General features: G+C 38.9%; 1 protein-coding gene across 1 annotated transcript; it reads right to left on the bottom strand.

The window, feature by feature from the left end:
• Positions 1-722: 722 nt before the first annotated feature.
• Positions 723-20,069, bottom strand: LARP1B (La ribonucleoprotein domain family, member 1B). The gene is given in 20 exon segments (XM_010022110.1): positions 723-956; positions 1,775-1,902; positions 2,117-2,226; positions 3,404-3,548; positions 3,846-4,006; positions 4,546-4,652; positions 4,969-5,180; positions 6,053-6,167; positions 7,045-7,413; positions 7,937-8,109; positions 8,884-9,058; positions 9,271-9,415; positions 12,684-12,852; positions 13,071-13,214; positions 15,660-15,707; positions 15,710-15,793; positions 17,173-17,341; positions 18,200-18,262; positions 19,347-19,408; positions 20,054-20,069. Coding segments are annotated over 20 exon segments (2,829 nt in total).
• Between the last annotated feature and the right edge of the window lie 5,470 nt (positions 20,070-25,539).

Raw genomic sequence — 25,539 nt, forward strand, 5'->3', positions numbered from 1 at the left:
TGTATGATAAAGACCCTACCAAATCAGCAGATCCATTTTTCCCTGTATTTTTCTGCTGCTTGAGTTATTAAGAATCAGTACTGAAGGAAATACCTGCAAAACTATCCCAGTTATGTGCACTCAAACTCCATACTCAATAAAATACTGTGGAGACCCTGAAAAAAATAGAAGCTATGTCTTTAAATAGACTCCAGACCTGCAGTTTCACACTTGGCTGCACATTCCCGCGTGTACTTTTGCACAGAAGCATACTTTTAATAGTTAAAGAGCAAACCAATCGCGTGGATCCTTCCTTGACATTTAAGATTCTCTATAGAACAATCTTTTGCTTTGGTAAAATACAAAGAATGGGAAAATCTGGGTAAAGAGAGCACAGTAAATACCATGGGTGTATCATACCTTCTTTAAGAAATACGAGCTGAAATGTAAGGCATCCCCAAAGTATTGTTTGCATATGCAAGGAATGCAGTTCTTTGTAAACAAAAGCTTGAGGAAAGCAATACTGAAGCTAAAGAATCTTCCCTAGGATCCTTCCGATGATCCCAAAACCAAGAGCAACTCTCCTAGGGTAAGTGGTTTAGAACTAAATCCTGCGAAAAAGTGAATCCAATCCTCTGTCTTCCCATAACATTTTAATCACTTATTAGACTGGCTCGCCTTGAAGATCCCAGATTGAGAGAGACGTAAAAGTTGATTCTCAAGGGCTCAAGCTTGTCTTCAGTCTATTTTTCTGGTACACAGCTTTCTATAGATTTCATGGCAGTGCTGTTATGGCCTATGGATGCTGGCACAGTATTCCCACCGGGAACATTTCCTGGTGCCTGGGACTGACAAGCAGCTGCGGGTTTAGTGGCCAGAAGTGGTCTAGAAGAATTAGGCCGATGTCTGTGATGACCTGAATCCTCACCCGTTGCGGCAACTGGTCTCTTTTGGCCAGATTCTTCACTAATAGGAGGCTGAAAATAAACATTGTCAACCTGTTAAATGTTTTTCTCTAGGGCCAGGTATTTACCTTTTCACATACTTAAGGGATCAAAAAAGAAAGAGCATTCCATAATTATCCCCTTTGTTAGTAATCTTAGTTATCTGCAACTCGCTGATGATATTCTAATGCTTTCCTGGCCATTTAGCTAGAAGTGCAAGTGTGTAATACAGCAAGGACTTTTGACAGTCTTAGAGCACTATTTAATTCTCCAGCCCCCCAGTATTTGCCACGACTGGAAAACAGAGGGTTTGAGAGGATGATGGTAATGTAGTGCACCATAACCCAGCCAGGAAAAACCATGGCAGCACCATACCCTGCAATAACACAGTTTAAGTGTTCAGCAGCTGACAGGAAGGGTACAGTGCATCTGGCACATGAAGTCTCAGCAAGGACCATGCCTGTCACCAGTCATTCAGAAATGACAGTGGAGCATGAATTCATTTGCCACGTTCTTTAAGAACACCCTTTTAAGGGTATAGAAGTCATCAGTCTTACCAGATGAGAGATAACCTATGTTTTGCTATTTAATTAATTACACAATGAAAACACACCAACAACTTCCTACATTTCAGCCACCGCATCTCAGCACGTTACTTTGGTTCAAAAAAGAACATCTAGACTTAAACCTGCATGTTTCACTTGACTCTAATCTTTCAACCACGCTGTTTCTAATCATTGTCAGGATCTGAAAAGCTGCCTTGCTGTGAACTGACACAGTGTTCTCGGTTTACCTTGCACTAAAACTATCTGTACACCAAATAATTCTTGAAAATAAGTACTGAAACTCACATCCACTCGGAAGTCCTCCAGTCTCTTAAATTTACTAAGGTACTCTTGAAGTTTAGGGTCAACAGCTGGATATTTGTGCTGAGAGTATTTTAGATAAGCCCAAAATTTTTCCAGTCCATATAGCTGACCTAATAATGGAAAAAGGTAGTTTTACTGATTTGCAAAGGTCAGATTCAATTAAAAACTTAATTATTCACTGGTAACTTTATGTTTAAGAGAACTGAATAGAAACATGAACAAAAGCTGCTCCTGAATTGGTTAACAGGTCAGTGTCAAGGAACTGGGATTATCTCCCATCTAAAGCCTCCCCCGTGTGAGCAGCGACAGGCCTGTGATAATTACCAGCTTCATAGTCTCTCTTTGTTTCTTCTTGGAAATCCCGGAATATTTCTTGGCTGAATTTCTTCTCTAGGCCGTAGCTGTAAAATCTAAACAAGCATTCCAATCCATACCTGCAACAGAACAAAGAGGTATGAAAACCTTCCACATGCACTCCTCATTCCTCAGGAGGATGACAGTTTTCAGCCTCTCCTTGCATTTAAAGTAAACGGCACCATCTCATTTTACCCTTTCTCATAAAAATCAATCATAAGGAAGTGTTTTTCATCAACTGACTGTTCTGAAACACCTTCACAAACAAACAAAAGTGATTTCAGAAAATCAAGGTTATCCCAGTGTTTCAACTTACACACATACAAAGTGGAGACAAATGCTTCCACACCTTTGGCATGTTTGGGTGCATAAACGGTTTCACCATAAACCCGACCATTGTGGGTCAGAGCAGAAGCCAGCCTGAGCCACCGTCAGTGCGAGAACGCGTGCGCAGGTCAGGACTCTGTGCTCCTTAAGCACCCACACAGTGCAGCGCCAGGGTTTCTGCCTCAGATTTGGTAACACACCGTCACCAGCACCGCCTTGGGCCGCAAGGTGACTGGCACCTCCTCCTGTTCTGCATCCCCTTAGTCCCCTTAAGTGCCTTCTGAAGTTCCTCCTGTTAAACGTATCATCGGATAATCACAGAGCACCGAGAAAGCTCCGAGCAGAGACACAAGATACTATTAAAGGCACCTTTGCACCCAAGGGACTATCACTCTGCAGGCCAAGACAACATCGCTGACCTCCAGGACTTCCATAGCCAGCACTTGGCATTCAAAACACTGGTCTACCTTGTCTCTGTGGCTAAGAGAAGCAAGGAGAACTGACTGACAGGCCAGGAATTACATCAGAGCTGAAGGGGCAGTGGTCATTTTACTGGTATTTTTGAAGTAGTTCCAACAACCTGAATGAAATTAAGAATGTCTTCACCTATGGAAGGGATAATCTTAGGAGTGTTAGGTAGTGTAGAGCTGACTTGTCACGGTCAACAAGTTACAGGATTTTGTAGCGTTCAGGACCAATTACAAGTCAGGAAATGCTGCACGTTTAGCTATTTATCTGCAAAGCACAAATATACACAAACAGATTTTGGCATTAAAACAAAACCAACTTACACTGATTGCTACTTTAAAGATTTACAAAGAGCCAAAGCCAATACTAAAAATGATCAATTCAGACATATGTAAACTTTACAGTCATTAAAAGGAATGGTAAGACCTCAACAGTTTGTAACTTCTGGGAAAAAGCAAATACCTGTAGTGTTCTTTTGCATCATCCAGAGCAAGTTGCTTGAATTCTTCATACATTTTCTTGTTAAAGTGATCTCTCAGAAAAAAGGCCCAGAAACGAAAGAGTTTGTTCATTTCCTGGGACTGGCCAATTCCCAACCGTTTCCTCTCTGGAAGAAAAAAAGGAAGTTAAAAAACCAACCTATTTTTTCAACTTTTCAGCAGAATAAGTACTTTTGCAGCAGTAATACACATACAGGATCTTCCAGTAACTTGTTGAAATTTCAGTGTAATTTTTATTGTCAGGGTGTGTAAAGTTAAATGGAAAGTAGAGTTCAGCAAATAGAAGCATCAAATGATTTTTGCTTTCTTTTCCCAAGAACAATGAAGTTTGGGGAACAAGGTGGTATCAGAAGACAGCCAGTAAATTCCACCTACAATTTTAGGAGGTGCGTTTAACAGCTTACCCATTAGACACCTTCGACGGTATTTGTGGTACACCTGTTGAGTAAAGCCATTTTCCTTTAACAGTTCATGAGAAGGATGCTGAAATTTTGGAAGAGAATTTGGGGTACACCCGTAACTTCCTGCCAGTGGGGTTCCTTCTGAAGGCGAAGCATTGGAACTGCTGGAGGAAGAAAGACAACCACCACCAAAACATACATGTATTTCTGTCCTATGTGGAGAATGCTGTTCTACAGAACCAGTTTTCAAGCGTTCTGTCAGAATAATACAGCCACCTGATGACCACTACAACGCACGCACAGGGTCCAGTCATGCTTTCGGAGGCACCTCAAGCAAGATCAAATTCTGTGCTAGTATGTCAAAAAAAAACCCCAAACCAAACCAACAAACAACCCAGGCAGTTTTGGATGACGATGATTCAACATTACTGTAATGCCTGAGTTTAAAGGACAATTTAAAGGCAAAAAATCACCGAGGTGAACTTCAGTACTTCAAGTACTATTACTGCTACCGTATCATGGATCAACCAACGTCATGAACATAGCCTAGCCAGAGTGCCTTGTATTCTAGACTTTGTCTTTCTTCATTGCTCTTTCCTTGCTCCCACTGTACTTGTCTTTTCTCACAGCCTATTTCCCTATTAGCAGTGGGAAACAATGACATGGCAAACAAATCTTCTACCACAAAATTACAATAAATTACCCCACGGAGGAAGTCCTTGGCCTGTGGTCTCTGGAATCCATCACCCAGCCAACATGGGATTCTAAGGGAGGATTTGTACTGTGCCGTGTTTTTCTTTTTCTTGGAGTCTAAGGAAGTAAATCAAGCATTTATTTTCCAATTTCACTCATTCCCTCCCTCTTAACACAAAGTTCTAAAACTGTTATATTCTATTCTAACACGTCAGAAAGTCACAACACTCCAGTTTCATAATCTAAAGAACTTTTAACGCAGCATTACAGAGAAAATGTGGAAACCATTTTATAGAAATAAAAGAATTAATATGGTAAATATTTTCAAGATAATTAAAGAAAAAGTACATGCTTGTTAAATTGTGGACACAGGCATGAATTTTACAGTCTTTTTTTCTGGTTTAAAAAAAATATATTACATCTTTCCTTTTACCTTTACATCAATGGATCGTGCTTCTTTAACAACAGGGTAGAACCTAGGTGTTTTGTTGGGATCCTGCAGCCTCGGGGTGCGAGGTGTTCGCTCGGTGAAGCCAGGGTGAACACGGGAGGAATCTGGAACTGCTGTTGGCAGTGACTGAGCTACTGCTGCTTTTGGAGGTACTTCAGAACGTAGCAAATCACAAGTCAGTTCCGCTGCTAAACCTATAGGCAGAAAGGAGAAAATACTTGTTCCCAAAAGAAACTTTGGATTTCAAAGCCTAAGCTCTCCTAGTACCTAGAATCTTAAAGGCCTGTTTCAGTTTCAGTTCAAGGAAACTACATCATCCCCAATCAAATTAACACCCTCATCAAATTAACAAAAGCACTTGGTGCAGAAGCAGTACAAACTGCTCCGAATGATGAAATCATGTTTCAAGCATGTCTTTGCTAGAAAATTTAAACCTGCTTGTTTGTTACCTGCTTGCTCTTGTGTACCTGCACTAGGAAAGTAACGGAGAACAAACGTCGGTGAAAATGTAACCAAGTTCTTGCTTTTGGTGAGGTGGTGGGTTTGGTGAGGTGGTTTTCTTCAAATACCATAAAAATGCTCTTAGCATGTGTCCTAGTAAATGTGAATACTACTACTGCGATGTCAGAAATACCTCAAAAAGTGAGATTTGGACATTGCGATGCTCAGTAAGGTTATTATACAAGTAGAAAATTCTTATCTCACTTTTTTTTGTCCCCATGAAAAAATCCTGATTTCTAGAAAATGTCTCACAATGTCACTAGCTATTGCTTTACACATTGCAAATGCCAAGTTACACAAAAGACATCTGATGTTAGTATATTCTGACGATAGAAGACTGCCTTTTGATGCTCATATACAGCCTGATAAATGTGAGTCCCAGCTTCTTCTAATTCAGTAGAAATCTTGCTACTGATGAACAGCTGACAATAGGAAAAAAATCAGCATTAAGAAAGTCCCTCAGACTACTGAGCCAGAATGTAAATATTACACAGGCAGGAGTCAACACACCTACAGAATTGTTCTTTTATCACAGAGATTCTGAACACAAATATGTATTATTTACCTTTCTGTAACTCTGGAGGAACTTCTTGGGTTGGATCAGCAATTGGCTCTGGTGCAAGACTATCGCATTCTTCCTTACTAATGAGATTCAGCTTCTTAAAGTTCTCAATCTCTTGCTGAATTGAAGAAAGCAAATTGTAAATGCAAAGCATGACAATGGATATCGTCCTGAGAAGCAGGCAAATTTCATACAAGAGAAAATAAGCAAGCCAGAATTGACACACAACTACCCATACACAGCCAGTACTAATTTCTTGTAAGGAAGATGGAAGAATCTCTAGCACACATTGTAAAAGTTGCCGTGAACTCTGCCTATAAGCTAAAGCAGCTCAAGTGGCAGTAGCTGAAAAAAACAGTTATGCCAACAAATGGGCAAATGAAGGCAAGTAAGCTCATCTATATACCAGTTTTCACAGACAGGTAAGAAACAGAAATGACTGACATCCTGCCCCTTGTCAAGCCTAAAACCTTCCTTTTTCTTCAGTAAGCATGCCAAGGAAGGTCTCAGCAATGTAGGTGAGCAGAAGAGGCCCCGCTCCCTTCCTCAGGTTACAGCTAAAGAAAAGCCAGTAATTATAATTAATGTGTTCAGCTATAACAAAATAAGGTGTGCAGTCTGAAGTTTCATCTGCTCACAGAGCTACCACTCCAACAGTCTACAGGGCAAACAGAACATTAGTATAAAACTACTTGAAAAAGAGGTATTACTTTCCTCCCTTATTAACTCATCACAGAAACGTGCCCCCTTCCCCTCTGGTAGGGGTTTGCAAATGTTACAAAACAATCAATTCATAGAGCAAAACAACATTGGAAAACTTGAATCATTTCCAAGATGTTAAAAATAGTTCTAAAAACTATTCATTCAATGGTTTTGGCCAAATCTGTGACCAGAAAAACTTGCTGGTTATGCTTTTGATTGTAGCAGATGGCCAAAATTAATCCTGGAGCTGTTTGGACAAGCATGATTTTCAGGTCAAAGCCAAAGAGAGTTACCTTCATCATGGCGTCATTTTCACTCTGCCCCATCCACAAGTCCTGCTCATAATAGTATAAGCCATCATTAATAAGTTTAGCAAGTCCTGATGTAATTTTTGCATGGCATACATGGTTGCCACTATGATCTCCAGGATGTTTTCTCATATATGGTGGTGTCTGTGTTACAATCAAAATCTTGTTGACGTCCTGATCATCAATCTCATAATCGGAATCGCTGTCTGACCAATCAGTAAATTTGTTCTTCTGACTTTGAATTTGTTCCAGCTCTTCATCAAACAAAAAATCAAGTTCTTCTTGTTCTTGCCCCTCTGGAGGTGGGGGTGGCTGCTGTTGATCTGACGTTTGATCGGGTATAGGAACATTTTCCTAAGTTGGAAAAGGTGATGCATTTTGTATTTGAATTAGATAGCGATTATCCAAATGGGAGACAAACAGAGCATGCTAGAACATTGTCAGTAAGTGGAGATAGACAGATAGATATATATATATATGTATAAAGAATGCAGACACTGCCAGATGTTTAGTAAGTAAATTACAGTTCTAAACAATTCTACCATAAGCTTTTAGAACAATCACCAATGCACATTACATTTTTCAATTATCAACAGGTACAACTGTCCCTCAGCAGGTCATGTGAGAGCTCAGATTACTGCAGGAGCACCACCAAAATACAAACAGTATTTCTTTTTCATTTTAGTGAGCTCTGGATCAGGATTTTGAATGCACTTAGTTACTCCAGGTCTGGCGGAGCGCGAAGTACACGCACAAACTGCGTTGCATTATCAAGCATACATTAAAATGCAAAAACTCTTGGTTTACGATATAATCTGAAAGTTGATAGGTTTTGTATTTGTTTATTTAACCATAACTTAAAGGGTTGTGATCTTACCTTTAGTTTGACGGTGGACGCACGATGCCTTTTCTTCACTTCTACCCAAGGTTCAGAGTCCAAATCAGGCAAACTTGCAGACAGTCCTTTAGACATTGTCTGAAAATTACTTGTTTCGGTGTTTTCCTTTGGACTCAGTAGGCTTCCCATTCTTGGAGAATTTGGTGCAGACTCTAGCAGTGGAAAACAGTAGTTCAGTTCCTGTTGTGGGATGGTTTGATTTTGTTGTGTTTGTGGGGTTAATTGTTTCATTAGTCTTTCTTTCAACCGCAGCTACCATTTTTCTACCCCTCTGGTTAAATCTGACACTGCTCAGCAGAATTCATTTTCGTTCTTAGGAGATACCTCCACTCAACATTATCAGAATATATCAATTCTAACAACTTATTTATATGGAAAGTTTCTAACAGTCTGAGAGAAATTACATATTACCCACAAAACGAGGGTTTTCCCCACACCATCCTCTAGCTTTATGGATGGGCCCCTAACTCAGTCTTCATTCTTCCCATTTAATTCCAGCCAGTATTTTAGTAAAAGACATCCTTGCTGAGGGTTGTCAGCAGACAAAGCCATCTCATTATTAATGTGAATGAGATCCCCATCCAAAAGTCAGAATGCACCAAGTAAAGAGCTAACTTCCATCTGCTACCAAAATGAAGCAGATTAACTAACTTAAGCTTACTAGTACTACTACTGAAGGACTGTAGCCCATCCTGCTACATTCTGGAGAATGGTCTCAGCCGTAAGAGACATTTTAATCTACTTCACAAGAGCCATGCGAGCCATGTTGCAAGTTGCAGCCTTGGCAACTGCAAGGCTGACAGGCATACCAGCTGAATCTATTGTTACCAAAAGTAGAACTTCCATTATGAAGTCACTATTGAGGCAAACTTCTTAAGCTAGACAGACAGCCCTAAACTTAGGTTTCTAAAAAATAAATCCTTTACCAGTATGTGAGCCAAAATTTTGGCCTGGTACAAATTCTGGACAATTGATGAGCTGAGAAAAGTCAGTTGGTGGCAGACTGCATGGAGGAGGACCTGGAATTGGCCACTTTTCTGGATCAATCTTTTTTCTTAGCCTCTGATCCACGATTTCAACTTCTGTACTGTCCTTTATGGCCTGTGTGACAAGCATATAATAACTATAAAAACTTTACATATCCAGCACCATCCAAAGAAGAAAAAACCCCCACAAGCTTCGCCACTTACAGCCTCTTCATAAAATCCTTGTAATTGCAAACAGAAATCTTTTAACTTCACAGCACTGACTGTAAATGGCAGTACAAAATTAACCAAGCAGCTTTCTACATACATACTTCTGAATTATTTTACCTCCAAAATGAGTGCAGCATTTGTAGTCAGAGCTTGCATTCGACGGAAGCTAGCAATCAATGAAACAGGTAGAAATCCTTGTTGGTCCATCTTTCTCCTCAAAAAGAAGTCTCTTTCCAAATTTTCTGCGCTGAAATAATACTCACTGTGGAAAAAAAACCCCATGCAAATATGAGCCTATTATAGAGTAAAGAAAACCCTAAAATAGCAACTTAGAAGTTCCTTGTTCAAGTCTTCCATTAACAACAGAGCATACTTGTCATCAACAAAATCATTCTTTCAGCAGGTGTGCCATTACAAGCAAGACTTACAGAACTGCATGTGTGCATGACATGTGAAGACAGACTTATGAACCAGTACAGTACATAAGGGTATAAATCAAAGCCTTGTTACATTTGCATGTATGAACTGCATAAGGAAAAACTAAGCTCAGTTTTTCTTTCACCCATCCCCTCTCTTATTACTTACATGAACAGAAGGAAACAACAGTCTCTTAGCCTCCATATAGATGAAGGACAACTACTGCTTACAGTCAGGGCATAAGCTATTTCCCACAGACCAGTATCAGTGCACCTTCATCCTCAACTGCATCTTTTCTTTTCCCAGTTTCCAGCACATTAGAAGCTTTAAGTATCCTATCTGAATGTTGAGGCACATATATGTACTCTGAATCATTACTTCAAGCATGCTTTTGGGAAGATGAGAGAAAAATAGTAGTGTTGTATTTGACATAAAACCGTACCAAAAGGTACAACATCTCATGAAGAAATGTAAAGACCAAAAGAAGAGATGGTGTTTAGTAGTTAAAGAGAAGAGGAACAAGGGCCATTTCAGGAATTTGACAATACCACAGAACAAGAAACATGAGAGACAAGAAAACAGCAGAAAGACAAAACTTCTTAAACAACGAAACTGCTCTATGAAATGATCAGGGTGTCAAGATCTTTTATACTCAGTGAAGAGAAAAAGGAATTCAAATCATGATCTCTTACACAGAGAAAGGGAAACAGAAAGAGAAAGCATCCTATGAAAAAGAAAGGGAAAAAAAACCCCCAATTTAATCATGACGACTAAAATTGAAGCTCTTCACAGAGTTTACGCATACACCATGATTTTGCATATTACATCCAAGGAATACTACTCATCAGGCTCAGGAAAATGTAGGCAGTGAAATATTTAATGGAGAGCAATTAAAATTCTATGACAAAAAATAGAGATAGTGCAAAAATAAGAGTCCGTTAAAATGCTGAGGAAAAACAAACAAACACAACCACATGCAAATGTAAATAATTCAAATTTCAGCAAAGCATAAACTGTTAAGTGTTTCCACTGAAGTTGAGATCAAGGCCAAAATTACCAAGAGGAGAGGACTCATGTCATCAGTGACCCAAGGAGAAGCTTGATACCATTTCTTTCTCTAATTTTTGGTAGCTAAAGAAACTCGAAGCAAAAGCTCTCTGTATGAAACACTCAGCTTCAAAAAAGAATGAATAAAGTCTCAAAGTTGGACAACAAGACATACGACAAATGAAAACATTGCCATTAAAACAGAGCAAACAGAGAAGAGAATAAGGGGTTTGGAGAATTAAGCTCTTACTCAGAGCTAAGGAAACCGATCAGTGAAGCAACGGTGCACAAAGAGAAGGTTTCTTTCCAGAATATTCTGTTTTCTGTTCTGAACTGCTATATTTCTTTTCCCCTCCCAGTCTAGAAGGTAAGCAAGCACAGAAGCCATATACCAACATTTTACTAATGTTACCTTTACAGTCATACAGTAAAGGTAAAATCTTCTAACGATTCACCTAGTTAAAAATTCCACAGGCGGAAATGGACAATGACTGAACTTGACTCAAACTGCCTCACTTGATGTCCATCACTCTAGAAAAAGGAATGTGAAAGACCATTAATGAAAAATGAAGACCAACGCACAAGTTTGCTCCAAGTAGAGGGACAAACCTAAACACACACCTCCCCTCCAGCTTTGTTCTGCTTTTTCCTCAGAGGCTTCCTTCTTTGCCATAGTCACTTTAAGTATTATATAACTAAGTTATGAAAGACAGACAAAACCATATCCATTTAGAAGCTGGTAATAATAGATAATAGGCAATTGATGAATAAAGTCTGTTTTCCATCATTTTTAATGTGATAAGAGAAGCTCAAGAATCTTCCTCTCTGTCATGAAAAGCGAACTCAATAATCAAACGGCCTTAGGAGTTCAAATCAGACAACCAACCAATGGCTCTGTATAGCCAGCCATGCCAAGCCGCCTATTGACACCTGCCAACCTCTTGCTGCTAAAATAAAATGCAAACGTAACCAGAAGTCAGATGTGACAATGCTGTAACTGACATTTTTCTCAGCAGAGGGGGACATCATCATGTCCTACCTTAGAAGGTCTGGATTCTACACTGCATGCCCAGAAATCTGGCCAACAGTGGAGTGTCTGTGCTCCTCCCCCACTTGTCTGAGGACAGTGCAGGCCGATTATCCTGACATGGGGGTACATGTCCACTGTCAGGTCTCATAGGGGCCTGGCAGCAAAAGTAACAAAAAAGATTGCAAATAGAAGTTTTGAAGTTGATAGCCACATGCCAGATACTTTCTGCCCTTAAAGAGGCTTTTTTCTTCCTTTTTGCGTCAACTGTAACAAAAGAAGCAAGAATAAAATAAGCAAGTTGCTTTATGGAACACAAGGGCAATCAAAAACCACCACAAAGGCATCGCAGAGAAATGCTGTTGCAAGCACAGAAGATGAAAATATCTGCCAGTGGTGGAAACTGTCTCTTTAAAATGAACTAGTGGTTTCCAGGCCCTTTTTGACTTGTCTCCTGGTGATAATCAGTCTTCCAGATGGTTTCTCATTGCCTAATGGTGTACATGAGAAAGTAAACAATTCAGATTATTGAAAAATCAAGTATCATTGCAAAACCACTCTCTTTCAGTTAAATGCTTCAGGTGAAACACTCCAAAAACATAAAACTAACAAGACTTCTCAAAGTGAAATTGAGAGCAAATAAGGGAAACATCTAGCTACACCACCCAAGAAGAGCTTTATAGGCAAACAGACCGACAGTACTCAAAACCACAAGCTCAGAGACATCCATATCTCAATTACATGACAACATAACAAGAGGGCTAAGTACCATAAATAAAGCAGGTATACAAGATAGAGCCAGACTACAGCACAAGATGCAGAACAGCTTCCTTAAAATTCCTCCCCACCACTCAAGTTTTTCCACCCCACTAGTGAATGAATTCAAACTGACACTGGTAATGGTCATATAAAAAAGGTAAATCGAAATTCCTGAATCTCCATCTTTATATGGAAAACAATGATTAAATGCTGTTTGAAACGAGTTATTTTATCCTAACTAGATCTCTGAAAACACTCATACATTAAGCAGTCTACTTACATTTGATGCTTTATATATTCTTTGAGAAGTGCTTCATCCACAGAATACATCTGCACTCCTGCTCCGTCACCATAGTAATACATCACAGCAGCATTAAGCTCAGGTTGAAATATTTGGTTGGTCCCTTCATCATACAGTTCTTGATAACCAACTGAATATTCAAAATTCACTTCAAAATAAAGAAAAAATATTAAGTCCAGTACACAAATATTTTAAGGCATGATATGCACTGCTGCTTTACTGTTGGCTTTCAGCATCTGATTTTAAAATACTCAAGCTAATTAAGTTACAGGATATGTTTTCTGAGACAGCTCTTACTTCATATGCAAACAATACCATTATAAACACAGTTTAAAGTTTTTACTAAGTATTTACTTCTTTGCATACTTCTAGGGTTTCCTCTGTCTCGTCCTCTTCCCCTGCCTCTGCCTCTTCCTCTGCCTCTGGAGAAACCTCGAACACTGCCACCTTCACTTCTCACACTGCACACTTCATCATGATCATCTTTCTTTTCTTTATAACGGCGCCAATCTTTAAGAGGAAAAAAGCATAATACTTGCAGTCATAATTCAATATCTCAGTGCTACGAAGTCCCCTGTAACACAGAGTTGTCAGCTTGAGCCCAGGCAATCCAGACTCAAGACATGCTGGCTGAAGCAGAAGGTCAGATCTGAAGCTGCAAGGGTGAAACGGTAAGGCTTGCCCAGCCATGCCTGAAGGGGAGTCGGGCAGAAGCTGTTAGCAATAAAGAGTAAAATGGCTTAACTGGCAGTCAATCCCAAATGCTTCTGAAGCAACTGAACACTCTGGTGCCAGCTCAGGGATCACAATACCCATGATCAGCTTGGGACATGAAGGAATGATCATGCAATTCTCCTTCCAGGCATGACAGTCTCCTCCTGTGGACAACTCCTACTACCTCAAGACAGTTAAGAATGGCCGCTAGCTCTTGATGATCCTGCTCGGGGTGGGATTTCCACAGCAGTGGGTCTCTGGAGGTCCTTTTGGTTCCCAGAAGCAGTCGCCTACTGCTCCCCTGACTCTGTCCATTTAACAGCAATCATTTATTCCCTCTGTGCCCCAAACTAGGCTTATAAATTAAGGACTCCTTTATGATAACACATGCAAACCTAAGATGACTCTGTAAGAATACATGTAGGTTTTTTTATATAATATGTGGTCTGCACGTAGCAAAAGAGAGCAGGAGAGAAGCATCAGAAGAAAGAAAGGCAAGCAGGTCCAAAGCAGACCCGGGGGACCTTGGCTCCACTCACCACAACACATAAGGACAGGTGTAATTCTCACTTTACTCATGAGAGAAAATGAAGCCCTCTCTTACACCACTTCTTTCTCTTAACACTCTCAGACTTCCATCTTCAGTCACCCACCACTGCTTAGAAGTTTCTTTACACTGTAACTGGATAGTCTTCCAGATGCCAGGGGTCCTGACTCTCAGAGGAATGCCTGGGGATACATCCTCTACTTCATCAAATTGAGAGCTACTAAATTTAACAAAGAACTGACTAAAGATACGATTCTCTGCTCACATTAGAAATCTTGGTTTACTAGCAATTGATTTTAACGAGTCCTACAACAAAACACGTATGCTCATACATTACAGTTCTTACATTTTATTTTCTGTGAAAAGTAGGACTGAATTTATGGATGTCATAATCTGTACATGTGTCCCCCACTGGGAACTGGGACCTCTCTTTCTGCGGTCACTACCCTCATCCTCAGAGATACCAAATGCATGGGCATTACTTGAACTGTTTCCCCAAATCAGTTTCATTTTTGAGCTCCAAGAGTACATGTGGCTCAGACACAGCCAAAAGTCCTACACATAAACTGTTCATAAACCAGTGCTGTATTTACGCCTGAAACAAGGTTTTTATTTAAACAGCCAGTGTTCCTGAAGCATAAGAGATGATTTTATGTTTTCTCACACTGAAACTGGTCTTGAATCACTAGATCCTGGAGACAGAGTTCATGCTACAAGTTTCTGGTCATTTGACCATCTTGAGGAATAACTGCTGAAGAAAGAGATACACCAGTGAAATTCCTCCCCCTACGTCTGTCCATCCCTCAGACATGCAGATCAAACCCTTAATCCATGTTCCTAAAACAACTTCATAAGCAAATCCCACCTTAGTAGCATCAGGCAATTATTATAATAAGCAAACATTTAAATTGTTATGTATAGTGAGATTTTAAAACTTATATGCAAATACATAAACCAAAGAGTTACACTCAGCCTAAGATTTCTGCCATCTCACAAGCTGTATTCAGCACACCTGAGGACCAGAAGCAGTACCCAGCTGTAGTACATTTCTCTGTTATGCTAGTACAACTTTTTGCATGGCCATGCTGAGAAATAGGTCAGGGAACTGGTCCAAAAAAAAAAAAAAACAAAAAAAAAGGAAAAAAGAAAGAAAAATCCATCAGTAGAATTGCCAAAGCAGAGCTCAAAGCGTAGGTCCACAAGCAATTGCTCTGGTAGCAATAAGCTGCAGGAATAGCAGTAGAGCAGGACAGAACAGCCACCTTATGAGACTATTTCCAAACTTCATAAAGCTGTGACCCAAGACTCTGCAGGGAGCCATGAAAAGAAAAATCTATGCTGCTCTGATTTTGCCTCTGCACCAGCGCACGTTGTAAAGGTAGGCTGTTTCCAATCTCAGTTACTTAGCAGAGTCAGTGATCGAGACATTACAATTCTGATCAACTTGAAGAGGTTCAAAAAACATCTGACAGTAAGCTCCTAAACAAAAAACTTCCCAATTTAAAATTTGTTAAACCACAGAAATACCATTTATTTATATTTTGCAGGTTATTGGCAAATATAAACACTAGGTTTTACTTCGTATTGGCAAAGTCAAGTTTCAACATAAACTTCAGCCAATCTAACACCTACCCACATGGTATTATACTTTATTTGCCACAAATAGAAAGACCCAGAGATTGAACACCACTTACTTCTTGTCTCACTCCTCCAGTTGTCATGAGGTATTGGCTTTTTTTTTTTTTGAAGCTAGTTCGAGAGCCTGGTCTTTCTCGACTGTCTGACCTTACATCATCCAAGTGAAGTGGCACCCATTTCTGCTTGTTACCTTGAAAAGTTAATAAGTTTTTTGTAACTCTAGTACTACCTGAGGTTTTAGCTCCTGAAAAGATCCTATAGAATTCTTCTTGTAGAACTAGTAACAGTTAATTTTAACGTTTAAAAACTGGGAGAAGCTTAACACTGAAATTTCAGGATATTATGATATTATGGCATTTTAAGATCTATGATGAATGACTAAATAATAAATGCAGTAAATAGGAATTCCTCAAAATGAAAGGTAACCTTACCTAAGCTTTAAATATATGAAATAAAGGTGAGCTTTTTATTTAATGATTTTTTAGATGTAAGCTCCATTACCAAGAATTTATAGCTATGTAAGTGTTAAATACATACAGTAAATTCATTACTATGTAATTTCACAACTTGTATATGAAACTTAAGGGTAAGAAATAACATATCAAATAAAGATTTCAATCACAAACCATAAAAAATTTCCTAAGAATTTAGCTGTGATATTGTATTTTAACTTGAGATACTCAGATTAAGTTCTTTCATGTGCATCAAAAATGATTAGCAAAGCTGTATTTTACCATAGGCTGGCCTAAAATATCCACTAACCATTTTATTTAGTGCTGATATTTGCTGTTCTATACTTAACTGGTATTATAAGCTTCATACCTTTGTAGCCAAGAAATATAAGCAAACACATAAAACAGGGGTCAAAATGCGGGGAAAAAAGTAATAGGTTGTAGGCTGTACCTATGACTTTGAAAAAATTAACAGTAATAAAGAATTTGGTTTTAAATATATACATAGAAAGATTAACAAATCTAAACAGCAAAGGTCTTTAGCATCTGAAGAAATACCAGCAGGGAAGCAAGAAACAAAAGCAGCTGATGGCAGCAGTATCTTAAAACTGTCTTGGCTGTTTCTCCAGCCTACTGCAGTCTACCAACCAAATGAGATACAGGTTTGCTTTCTATTTTTAATGTAACAGATTGGATCAAAAGGAAATTAATAACCTGGTTTATTTTTCACACGATCACTTCAAGGTGTGAGCTAATAGTAAAACACAAAAATGTGTTAGTGTATATAGTTACACAGACCTAGCTATGAAATTAAATTAACATAGTGCTATTTAGGGTAATAAAGATATGAGACATAGTAATGGTTTGTATAGCCATACTAGAATTTTCCATGGACCTTCAGTAGGACACAAGCTGCTTTTCCCCCAGAATCCCTATTTGACTAAGCAGAACAGTCCAAAGAGAAAGGAAGCCTATTTTAAGCTTCCTAGCAGAAAGCAATATATCCTATTATCACCTAGAAAATGCAAAACAGAAAAACTTTCATTAAGTTATTCAACTGGATCTAATGTAACTGTATCAGTGGTGACATTGCATTACACATAGTGCCCAGACTGACCTTTTTTCCTTTGGTTATTAGTTTGAACTTCATCTTTGCTAGTATTATCTCCTGGACCATTTGGCTTTGCCTCCGGCTTGTCCTTGATTCCATTATTGCTTTTTTGATCAGATTTCTCCTCCTTTTCTCTTCTATTTTTTGGCTTCTTACTGTGACTTACAGTCTTGTACTGCAAGAGACACTGGTAATTATTTCTGACAGTACAACTGCTGACAGCAAAAGTTCTAAATTTCCTTTACCTATTAAAATTCCTTTATTATTAACTGTTCTCAATCCTTCAGTAGGCTGAGCTTAAGATCTCTGTTGTTTTCTAAAGTCTCATTTTAAATAGTTCTATTTTCCACTAACTTGGCAAGAATATAAGAATAATTTTTAGACTAAGACAGTTTTTGTTTGTTTTTTAACTGTCAGTGTAGAATTGCAGAGCGCACAACAAACATGTTTCAATACCTCAAATATGAAGTTCATTATATAGGAAAGAAAGAAAGAAAGATTACTCACCAGTACCTACTATTCAGACTGATTATCTTTAAAAAGCTGTGCTTACAGAATATTCAATGGTAAATCAGAAACTCCCATAATGCTGTACAATCTCAACAGCATGCCGAACATTCATGTAAATTATAAGGAGCCACAGGTCTTAGCTCTGACAATTCCATTCCACTAAATCAAAACATGAACCAAAGATCTGAGGAGGTGGAGGTGTATGATTACAGACTTATTTTTTCCTATATTAGAATATTGCATTTAGTGGGAACCATGTGCCTTTGAGTAGAGCCGGCACGCTGAAGATCATTACTTCCTGGAAATCCCACAGAATAACAGGTTTCAAAGAAGGCAAAGTGAAATTTCAACACCTCCTGGGGGATGAAAGGATTGAGAGCAGCCCTGTGAAGAAGGGCTTCATGAAAAGCTGGACATGAGCTGACAATGTGTGCTCACAGCCCAGAAAGCTAACATTATGCTGGGCTGCACCAGAAGCAGCAAGACCAGGAGGTCAAGGGAGATGATAACAAAGGATACTTACTTCATTGTTTGCTATTTCACTTGGTGTTGGCCAGTTTGTGATATCATCGTGATATACCTCAGCCTGCAAAGATGATGAACAGTTTATACTACTTCCTAGATTTAGACCTTTTTAATATGGGGAAGGGAATATGTGGGTCATGACTCAGATGGCCAGACTAGCCCCCTTGAGCTGATTTGTTAGAAGTAGCAATTCTTAAAAACTGAGAAATAAAACAGAAAATAAACATGCAACTTCTGAAAATGGAACATGATCAATTGTAGAAACAACTATTCATTGCTGTTACATCCAGATCAAGGTCCAATACATCTTAGCTTGTCATTAGTATAACTGTCTAAAGAAAGCCTTCATAAGGAATATTTAAAGCAGGCACAGGCCAAAAAAAACATAGCAAGCAAGCAAAATTTTCTACATTCTATTATAAAACAAATTAAGAAGGCTTATGACTTAAGTGAAGGTAAAACAGTTGTCAAATTAAATGTTGTTTTACACATAGCTTCTTATTAAGTTAAAGGTATCTACTGCTTAAAAGACTAGTAGCTTCTGGAAGACGTTTGAGCACAGGTATTATTCAAACTAAAAAGTGGTGGCTGTACAGAATTTTAGAAACTTAACTTTCCAATACAAGGATTCAGCCTCTCCTGTTGTCATCATTATAATTTAATAACAGCACATAAAGAGCACACATCACATAATATGCAAAAAGGATTTCCAAAACCAATCCAGAATCGCTTGTGCTCAAGAGCTGTTGATTCTTTGCAGCCCTTTCACATTTTTATACAATCCCATTGGTTTTTTGAACCAAAGTGCCTTCCCTTATCCCCAGACCACTTAAGCACCCCTTCTACCTTAAAAATTTCCCTTCTTTTTTTACTTTCCACTTCAAAATTAACCATTACCAAGGCAGAACATAGCACTTCTGGATGTAACTTCAAAATACCTCATTATCTTTTTATTTTAACACTCTCAGCTATATACCAGATTGAATATTTTTGGCCAGAAATAGTCCTTCAAAATTCTTTCATTTGCTTACCACATTATCAGCTGAGCTAAAAGCCAGTTTAGATTAATAGGTCAGATTAACTGGAACTTCTAACACAACTGATGCAGTAATTCATAGCTAAATGGCCTTCTGGCAAATACAAACCTTACTGAATTTCCTTGTCCTGGGTTTCGCTGCTTTTATAACTTTAGTGGAATTATGTAGTTCTGAAAAGGAAGAAAAATATTTTCAGGTGAAGAATTACACATTAAAAGAGTAAGGAAGGTATATTTTAACAACTCGTGCTATGCCAAAGTATTTGTTGAGGCCTTGGTATCAAAGTCTATGAAAATTTCCAGAAATTAACTATTATACATGACATTGAAAAACTCACATTCATAATGACTATAAATAATCTCAAAAACCATTTGTACAGAATACTGTATAACACACAGTATTTAAGCATTTGCTCAGCTATAAGTTCAGACTATTTCAAAACACTTAAGTGGCAGCAAAGAAAATGACCCCTTGGAACACATTTTAGAAGTTATCCTATCAAGAAGCTATATTTGTAAGACAGAATTGAATTACTAGATCATTGTGCAAGCATGGAAAAAAACCCAGCATAGAAGCAAATACATAATCGCAAATTCCTAGTAATTTTCTTTTATAAGCAACTACCAAAATGCCACATAAAATTTAGCCATATTGTTTGTAATCAATCCAAACCAATGGAAATATAGATATAAGGAAAGACGAAAAGAGCAAATTACTATAAAACCTACATTAAGGCTGATAAATTGTAATGCCCAAATTCCACAATGGATACGTTTATGCTAAATATGAGCATCTGCAATGAAGCTGACACTCACGCACTTTCAGAACCATCTTGAGTCAAGACTAAAACTTTATAACAATGATCCCACCTGATCTCCTGAGCTACAGTCCATTATACTTCTACCAGTAATATCTGCTAGGAATTAATGTAATGCTTGGAAATAACTCTCTCTCTCATCTATGGCAACATTATTGGGCCTAATTACCTAAGATCAATAACCTCCTCTGAATTAAAAACAAGTCTATTTAAAACTTACTACGTGTTTTAATACGGGTGCAATTACCCTTCCACAAAACAGTAAAACAAACCAGACACTAGTATCAAGCAATTTGCTTGGAGATTAAAACTGAGACAGAGAAAACCACTTCTGCTAAGCCCTTGCTCTGCTCTCCCTATGCCAAAGCATATTTTCCCATGGAGAAGTGGTCACAAGCTTTCCTTTAAACTTCTTATTCAGTATTTTATTGCAACACAAGCTGAAAACATTGAATGTGACTGAAATCACTAGTGGATTATTATTATTATTATTATTTCATACAGGGATAACATCACCTCCTCAACCCTTCTCTCTTCCCCATCCAGTGACTAATCTTCCTTATCGCAGCTTCACACTGGGAACCCCACCCTCGTGCCCCAGTGACTCTGAAAACCCTCTCTCTGCTTCCTGGAATATACTGTCAACATTCAAAGCATAAATTTCTGCATACTCCATAGTCCTGTAAATTACATTAGTTTTACTGTATACAACCTGCACATCACACAAGACATGTGAATTCAGTCAATCCTGATCGGCCTTTGACCTTCACACCATTTACCAGCAGGGATTTTTCCTCTCATACAGATCTGCTTTTTAAAACCAAGACAAAACACCCTCCCCAAACTGCCTCTTATTATTCAGCTTCAATTACCTTTAGACTGAGAGCTTTCAGAAACACACAGTGACTGTGTTACTGTGATTTTTACTTGTCATTAGCAAACTAATTGCCCTTTACAAAACAAGACAAACAGCTGCAGAGGTGGAGTAGCAAACAAATTTGTAATTTTCTCCAACAGAACTGCCAATTATGTGAACAGGTAAACTGACTGGCCATAGCATTTGTCCTGCAGCAGCCTGTAAACACACCTCTCTAGCTGTGCAATTACCTTACTGAAGCCCTTTTTCCATCTCACAGCACTTTTACTTAAATTGCTGCTGAAGGACGCTCTGCAAGAACTGCTCTGTGTGTCACCAGGGTATAGCAAGGATTCAAAAATAAGAGACTCAATGTCGCTGTACTATCTTAGTCATGGGATATTATTCCAGGCGGCAGGAGAGGCTGAGTCGAGCAGAATGAGACCCAACTCGTTTTAAGGCATCTCTCTTATCTGTACGTAGTAATCCAACACTTGGAAGATGCATTTGCACACTAAATGAAAAGAAAATTAATGTTAGGCAACACACCACCTAGTTGATGATGTCCCTTCTGAACTCAAAGGCCTGAGATCTCACAACGCTCCATACTTAGCTACCCGAAAAGAACTCCACAGAGTTCCTTGTTCTCCCAAAAGAGCCATGCTCAAACCCAAATTTAACTGATCTTTTCTAGGGCTAATCACGTGGGAGTTGAATTTTAGTGTGAAGCATGAAAGGGAAGATAAAAAGAAGGGTGGGAGAGTAAAAGAACAAAACATCAGATGACCTGAAGTTTTACCCAGAGCACATCTGTTACCTTCTTACGAAGCAGCCTTGAGCCACTGCTCAGGCAAAACGCACTTCAGAGTGCGTTTAGATAAAAGCTTTATGCTCTACACTACTCCGGTGTTTGGTTTCAACATCACATGAAAGTGCTGAACACCCAGAAATGACATCTTTAGTACCTTGCTCCAGCAAAACCCAACAAGCCCTTGCAAATAAACTGTTTCACTACTCGTTAATTCTAACCTAGCTGTATTAAAACTGTTCATTTGGTCATATGCTACAAGGTGACCTGTTCAGTAATGGCATGTTGTGTTGATAAAAGAATTCAGTTATCTTCAGTTACTTTACTTGGTGGGTTTCAGCTGAGTTTTGAGGTGGCAGGGAAAAAAGCAAAATCAAGAATGAGGAAATTTAATTGCCCATTATCATCTTTCAGTCACTGAACTCCATCCAGTAAAGACGCAATCCACACAGCGCCTTTACTGGAGGCACAGAAATCAGCCTTCAAAGCCATTTTTATTACAGTTCTTCCAAGTCTGTTAATACTCCACATCCTAGCAAGAGAAATTTTCTTCAGGAAGACAGTGATTTGCAAGCATGCCAAGTGCAGGACGTCAAGACATATGGGATGACAGTTCTGAAAGTTGAACGATGAATTTTGTATCCACCAAAACAGCAGCAATTCTCTGGGACAACAGCAACAGAGAGGGAAGAGCAGACTAGATGCTGTGCAAAGATAAGAGAGGAAAGATTGTACATAAAGATATATCACCAAAGCAATTACTGGTTACATGACAAACTGAGTTCATAGTAGTAGTATAAGTAGTATTTCAGAATGGATGAAGTTCTGCACATAAATGGGCAGCAAGGTTGGTTTTTTTTCTGATAGAAGGGGAGGGATGATATTGCCAATTTCTTTTGAAAGCAGAGACTATCAATAAAAAGGTGGAACACACTCCCATTTTGAAGCAAACGTGGTTTATGCTGTAAGGATTGCCAAGCAATAGTCAAGTTTTATCTTTACTTGGACTCTACATGTATTTCCTTCAGTGAACAAACAACATCACAGAAATACCAGAAGTGCTTCATGAGGCAGTTGAAATCACCCAGCATAAAAGCTCTTCAAAACTTCATTGGAACCTGTTTGTTGAACTTGTACATTTTCCTTTCAATGCTCAATTTGAAATTTCATAGTATAATCCATTTTTAAACAAGGTAAACAAGCTGTCTAAATAGAATCATGGAATAGTTAGAATAGTTAGGGTTGGAAAGGACCTTAAGATCATCTAGTTCCAACCCTCCTGCCATGGGCAGGGACACCTCACACTAAACTGTCGCCCAAGGCGCCGTCCAACCTGGCCTTGAACACTGCCAGGGATGGAGCATTCACAACTTCCCTGGGCAACCCATTCCAGTGCCTCACCACCCTCACTGTGAAGAACTTCTTCCTTGCATCTAATCTAAACTTCCCCTGTTTAAGTTTAAAGCCACTACCCCTTGTCCTACCACTACAGTCCCTAAGGAAGAGTCCCTCCCCAGCATCCTTCTAGGCCCCCTTCAGATACTGGAAGGCTGCTATGAGGTCTCCACGCAGCCTTCTCTTCTCCAGGCTGAACAGCCCCAACTTTCTCAGCCTGTCTTCATACGGGAGGTGCTCCAGCCCCTGATCATCCTTGTGGCCTCCTCTGGAATTGCTCCAACAGCTCCATGTCCTTTTTATGTTGAGGACACCAGTGCTGTACACAGTGCTCCAAGTGAGGTCTCAAGAAAGCAGAGTAGAGGGGCAGGATCATCTCTTTCGACCAACTGTTTCAACAGATAAATGTGAAACTCTTGCAAGTGTGACAAAACAATCCCTTGAAGTGTATTGTACTTTAAATCTAGAGCATGGATTTAGATCCAAGACTCTGGGAAATAAGAAAAACAGTAATTATGTTAAGATCTTTCCTACAACAGTTCTAGCATTTTATAGTAAAACTACATTACATTGACCTTGTTCACACTATTTGAACAACTGCCCAAGACAGTGAGTTATGACACCAGCATCCTTCTCTCTATTTACATTCAAAACCAGTCAGTTTTTCAACACAACAAGCAATAGGGGAAAAAATCCCCAACACAATTGATTAATCATTATACTATTTATTTTCCTTATCTCATTTTTCTCCTAGCTGCTCCATAGAAACCTGCAACACCTGTGACTGTTTCTGCAAAAGTTTTCATGGTCTAAAGGGAGCACGTGCTCGAGTACAGCAAGCCAGTACTGTGTCCAAGACTCAAGGCAGCAGGACGGATTTCTCTCTCAAAAACAGGTCTCCAGTTCAGAAACAAACCCACTCCACACTAAATTACATATGCTGTTACATACAACTAAAATACAGACACCACATTAGTAAAGGTAATGGTTTTAATCCCTTCAGGGTTGGGGTAATTGTCAATGTTGTACTCTTTGATAATTCTTAAGGTAATTTTTAAAAACTACTATTAAAACACTCAGTAAGTTCATAAGAACTAACCTTAGATACATCAAAAAACAACCAAAAAACAACAAAACACCATAATCAGATCATTTACCAATTTGCTAATCAAAAGCTGGCTATTCCTATTAACACAGCACACCTTTACCAAACTGTACTTTTACTACCTGCTTTGCTAATAGACTAACGCAAATTAATTTATACCATAGCACTACAGCGATCTGGTTCTGCTACCAAAACAGCAATCAGATAAAAAGAATTCTTTGATGCCCAGAAATAAGTTCAATGAAGACAAACTGAGCACAATGTAAGTTCATTAACTACATCAATCAAGAACACCAGGAAGCAAACCTGCTTCAACCGCTTCAGCAGCACAGGCATTTTGCTTCGCTGAGTACTTTCATAAACTTCATGAACAATTTTTGACTAATTATCTAATGAATCATTGGAGACCCACATCAACTACACAAATCACATGAAGACTAGAGAACTTGGAATTCAGATTCCCGTTTGCAGCCTCAAAAAAAGGGCAGCACCTCAGGGTTCATCAAACAAATAGGTAGGAGAACTCACAACAAAATTAATTCAACATCTCCATCCTGCGCCAACAGCTTATATGGAGGAAGGGTAAACTAGCCTCTCCCGCCACAGCCCAGCTCTGAGGGGTAGTGGAAGAAAAACGAGGCTCAGAGGAAGGACAAGGAACAAAGAGCTTACACTGGGCTGTCCACAGCTTCCATACCCACACATCTTGTTGGCTCAATTTAAAAAAAGATTATCTTGTTACCTTGTGAAAAATGTATCTAGAAGATTATACAGGACTTCTTCCTTGCAACTGTTCCTCTCCTCTTACTCACAGAGCTTCAACTTGAAGAACTGAAGGCTTCCTAGAATATATTAGCTGGGAGCTACACAGGAAGGCACACTGCAGGAGTACCTTTCAACATTTGACAGCCTGTGCTAAAGCAACTCCCCATGTTCACAATCACTGGGAATAGACAGAAGCCTATTAATTTCACTAGCAATTTTACACCGCTATGAGCCTTTCTCCACGAGTTAAATGCAGATGAGGATGTAAAAGTAGCTGTATAATTCTGAAATTATTCTGCTTAAAAGGAAAGCTTAATAAAAGGCTTAGTCAGGAACACTGAACTGTGGTAACAAACATAACATGAAAAATTCAAATATGCTTACATTAAGTGTTGGGTTTAGTATAACATGATTAAAACTTACTAACACATCCGACACAAAAATACAACTGGTTATAGTAACAATGCTTTAACCGAATTCTTTCACCAAGAATTTGAAGCCCTTCACACTACTTTATTTTCCTTCTAGCATCGGGTGACATTAGCAGTTCCTTCC

This window comes from Nestor notabilis, unplaced genomic scaffold (assembly GCF_000696875.1).
Source record: "Nestor notabilis isolate BGI_N333 unplaced genomic scaffold, ASM69687v1 scaffold34689, whole genome shotgun sequence".
In the NCBI taxonomy this organism is placed as follows: domain Eukaryota; kingdom Metazoa; phylum Chordata; class Aves; order Psittaciformes; family Psittacidae; genus Nestor; species Nestor notabilis.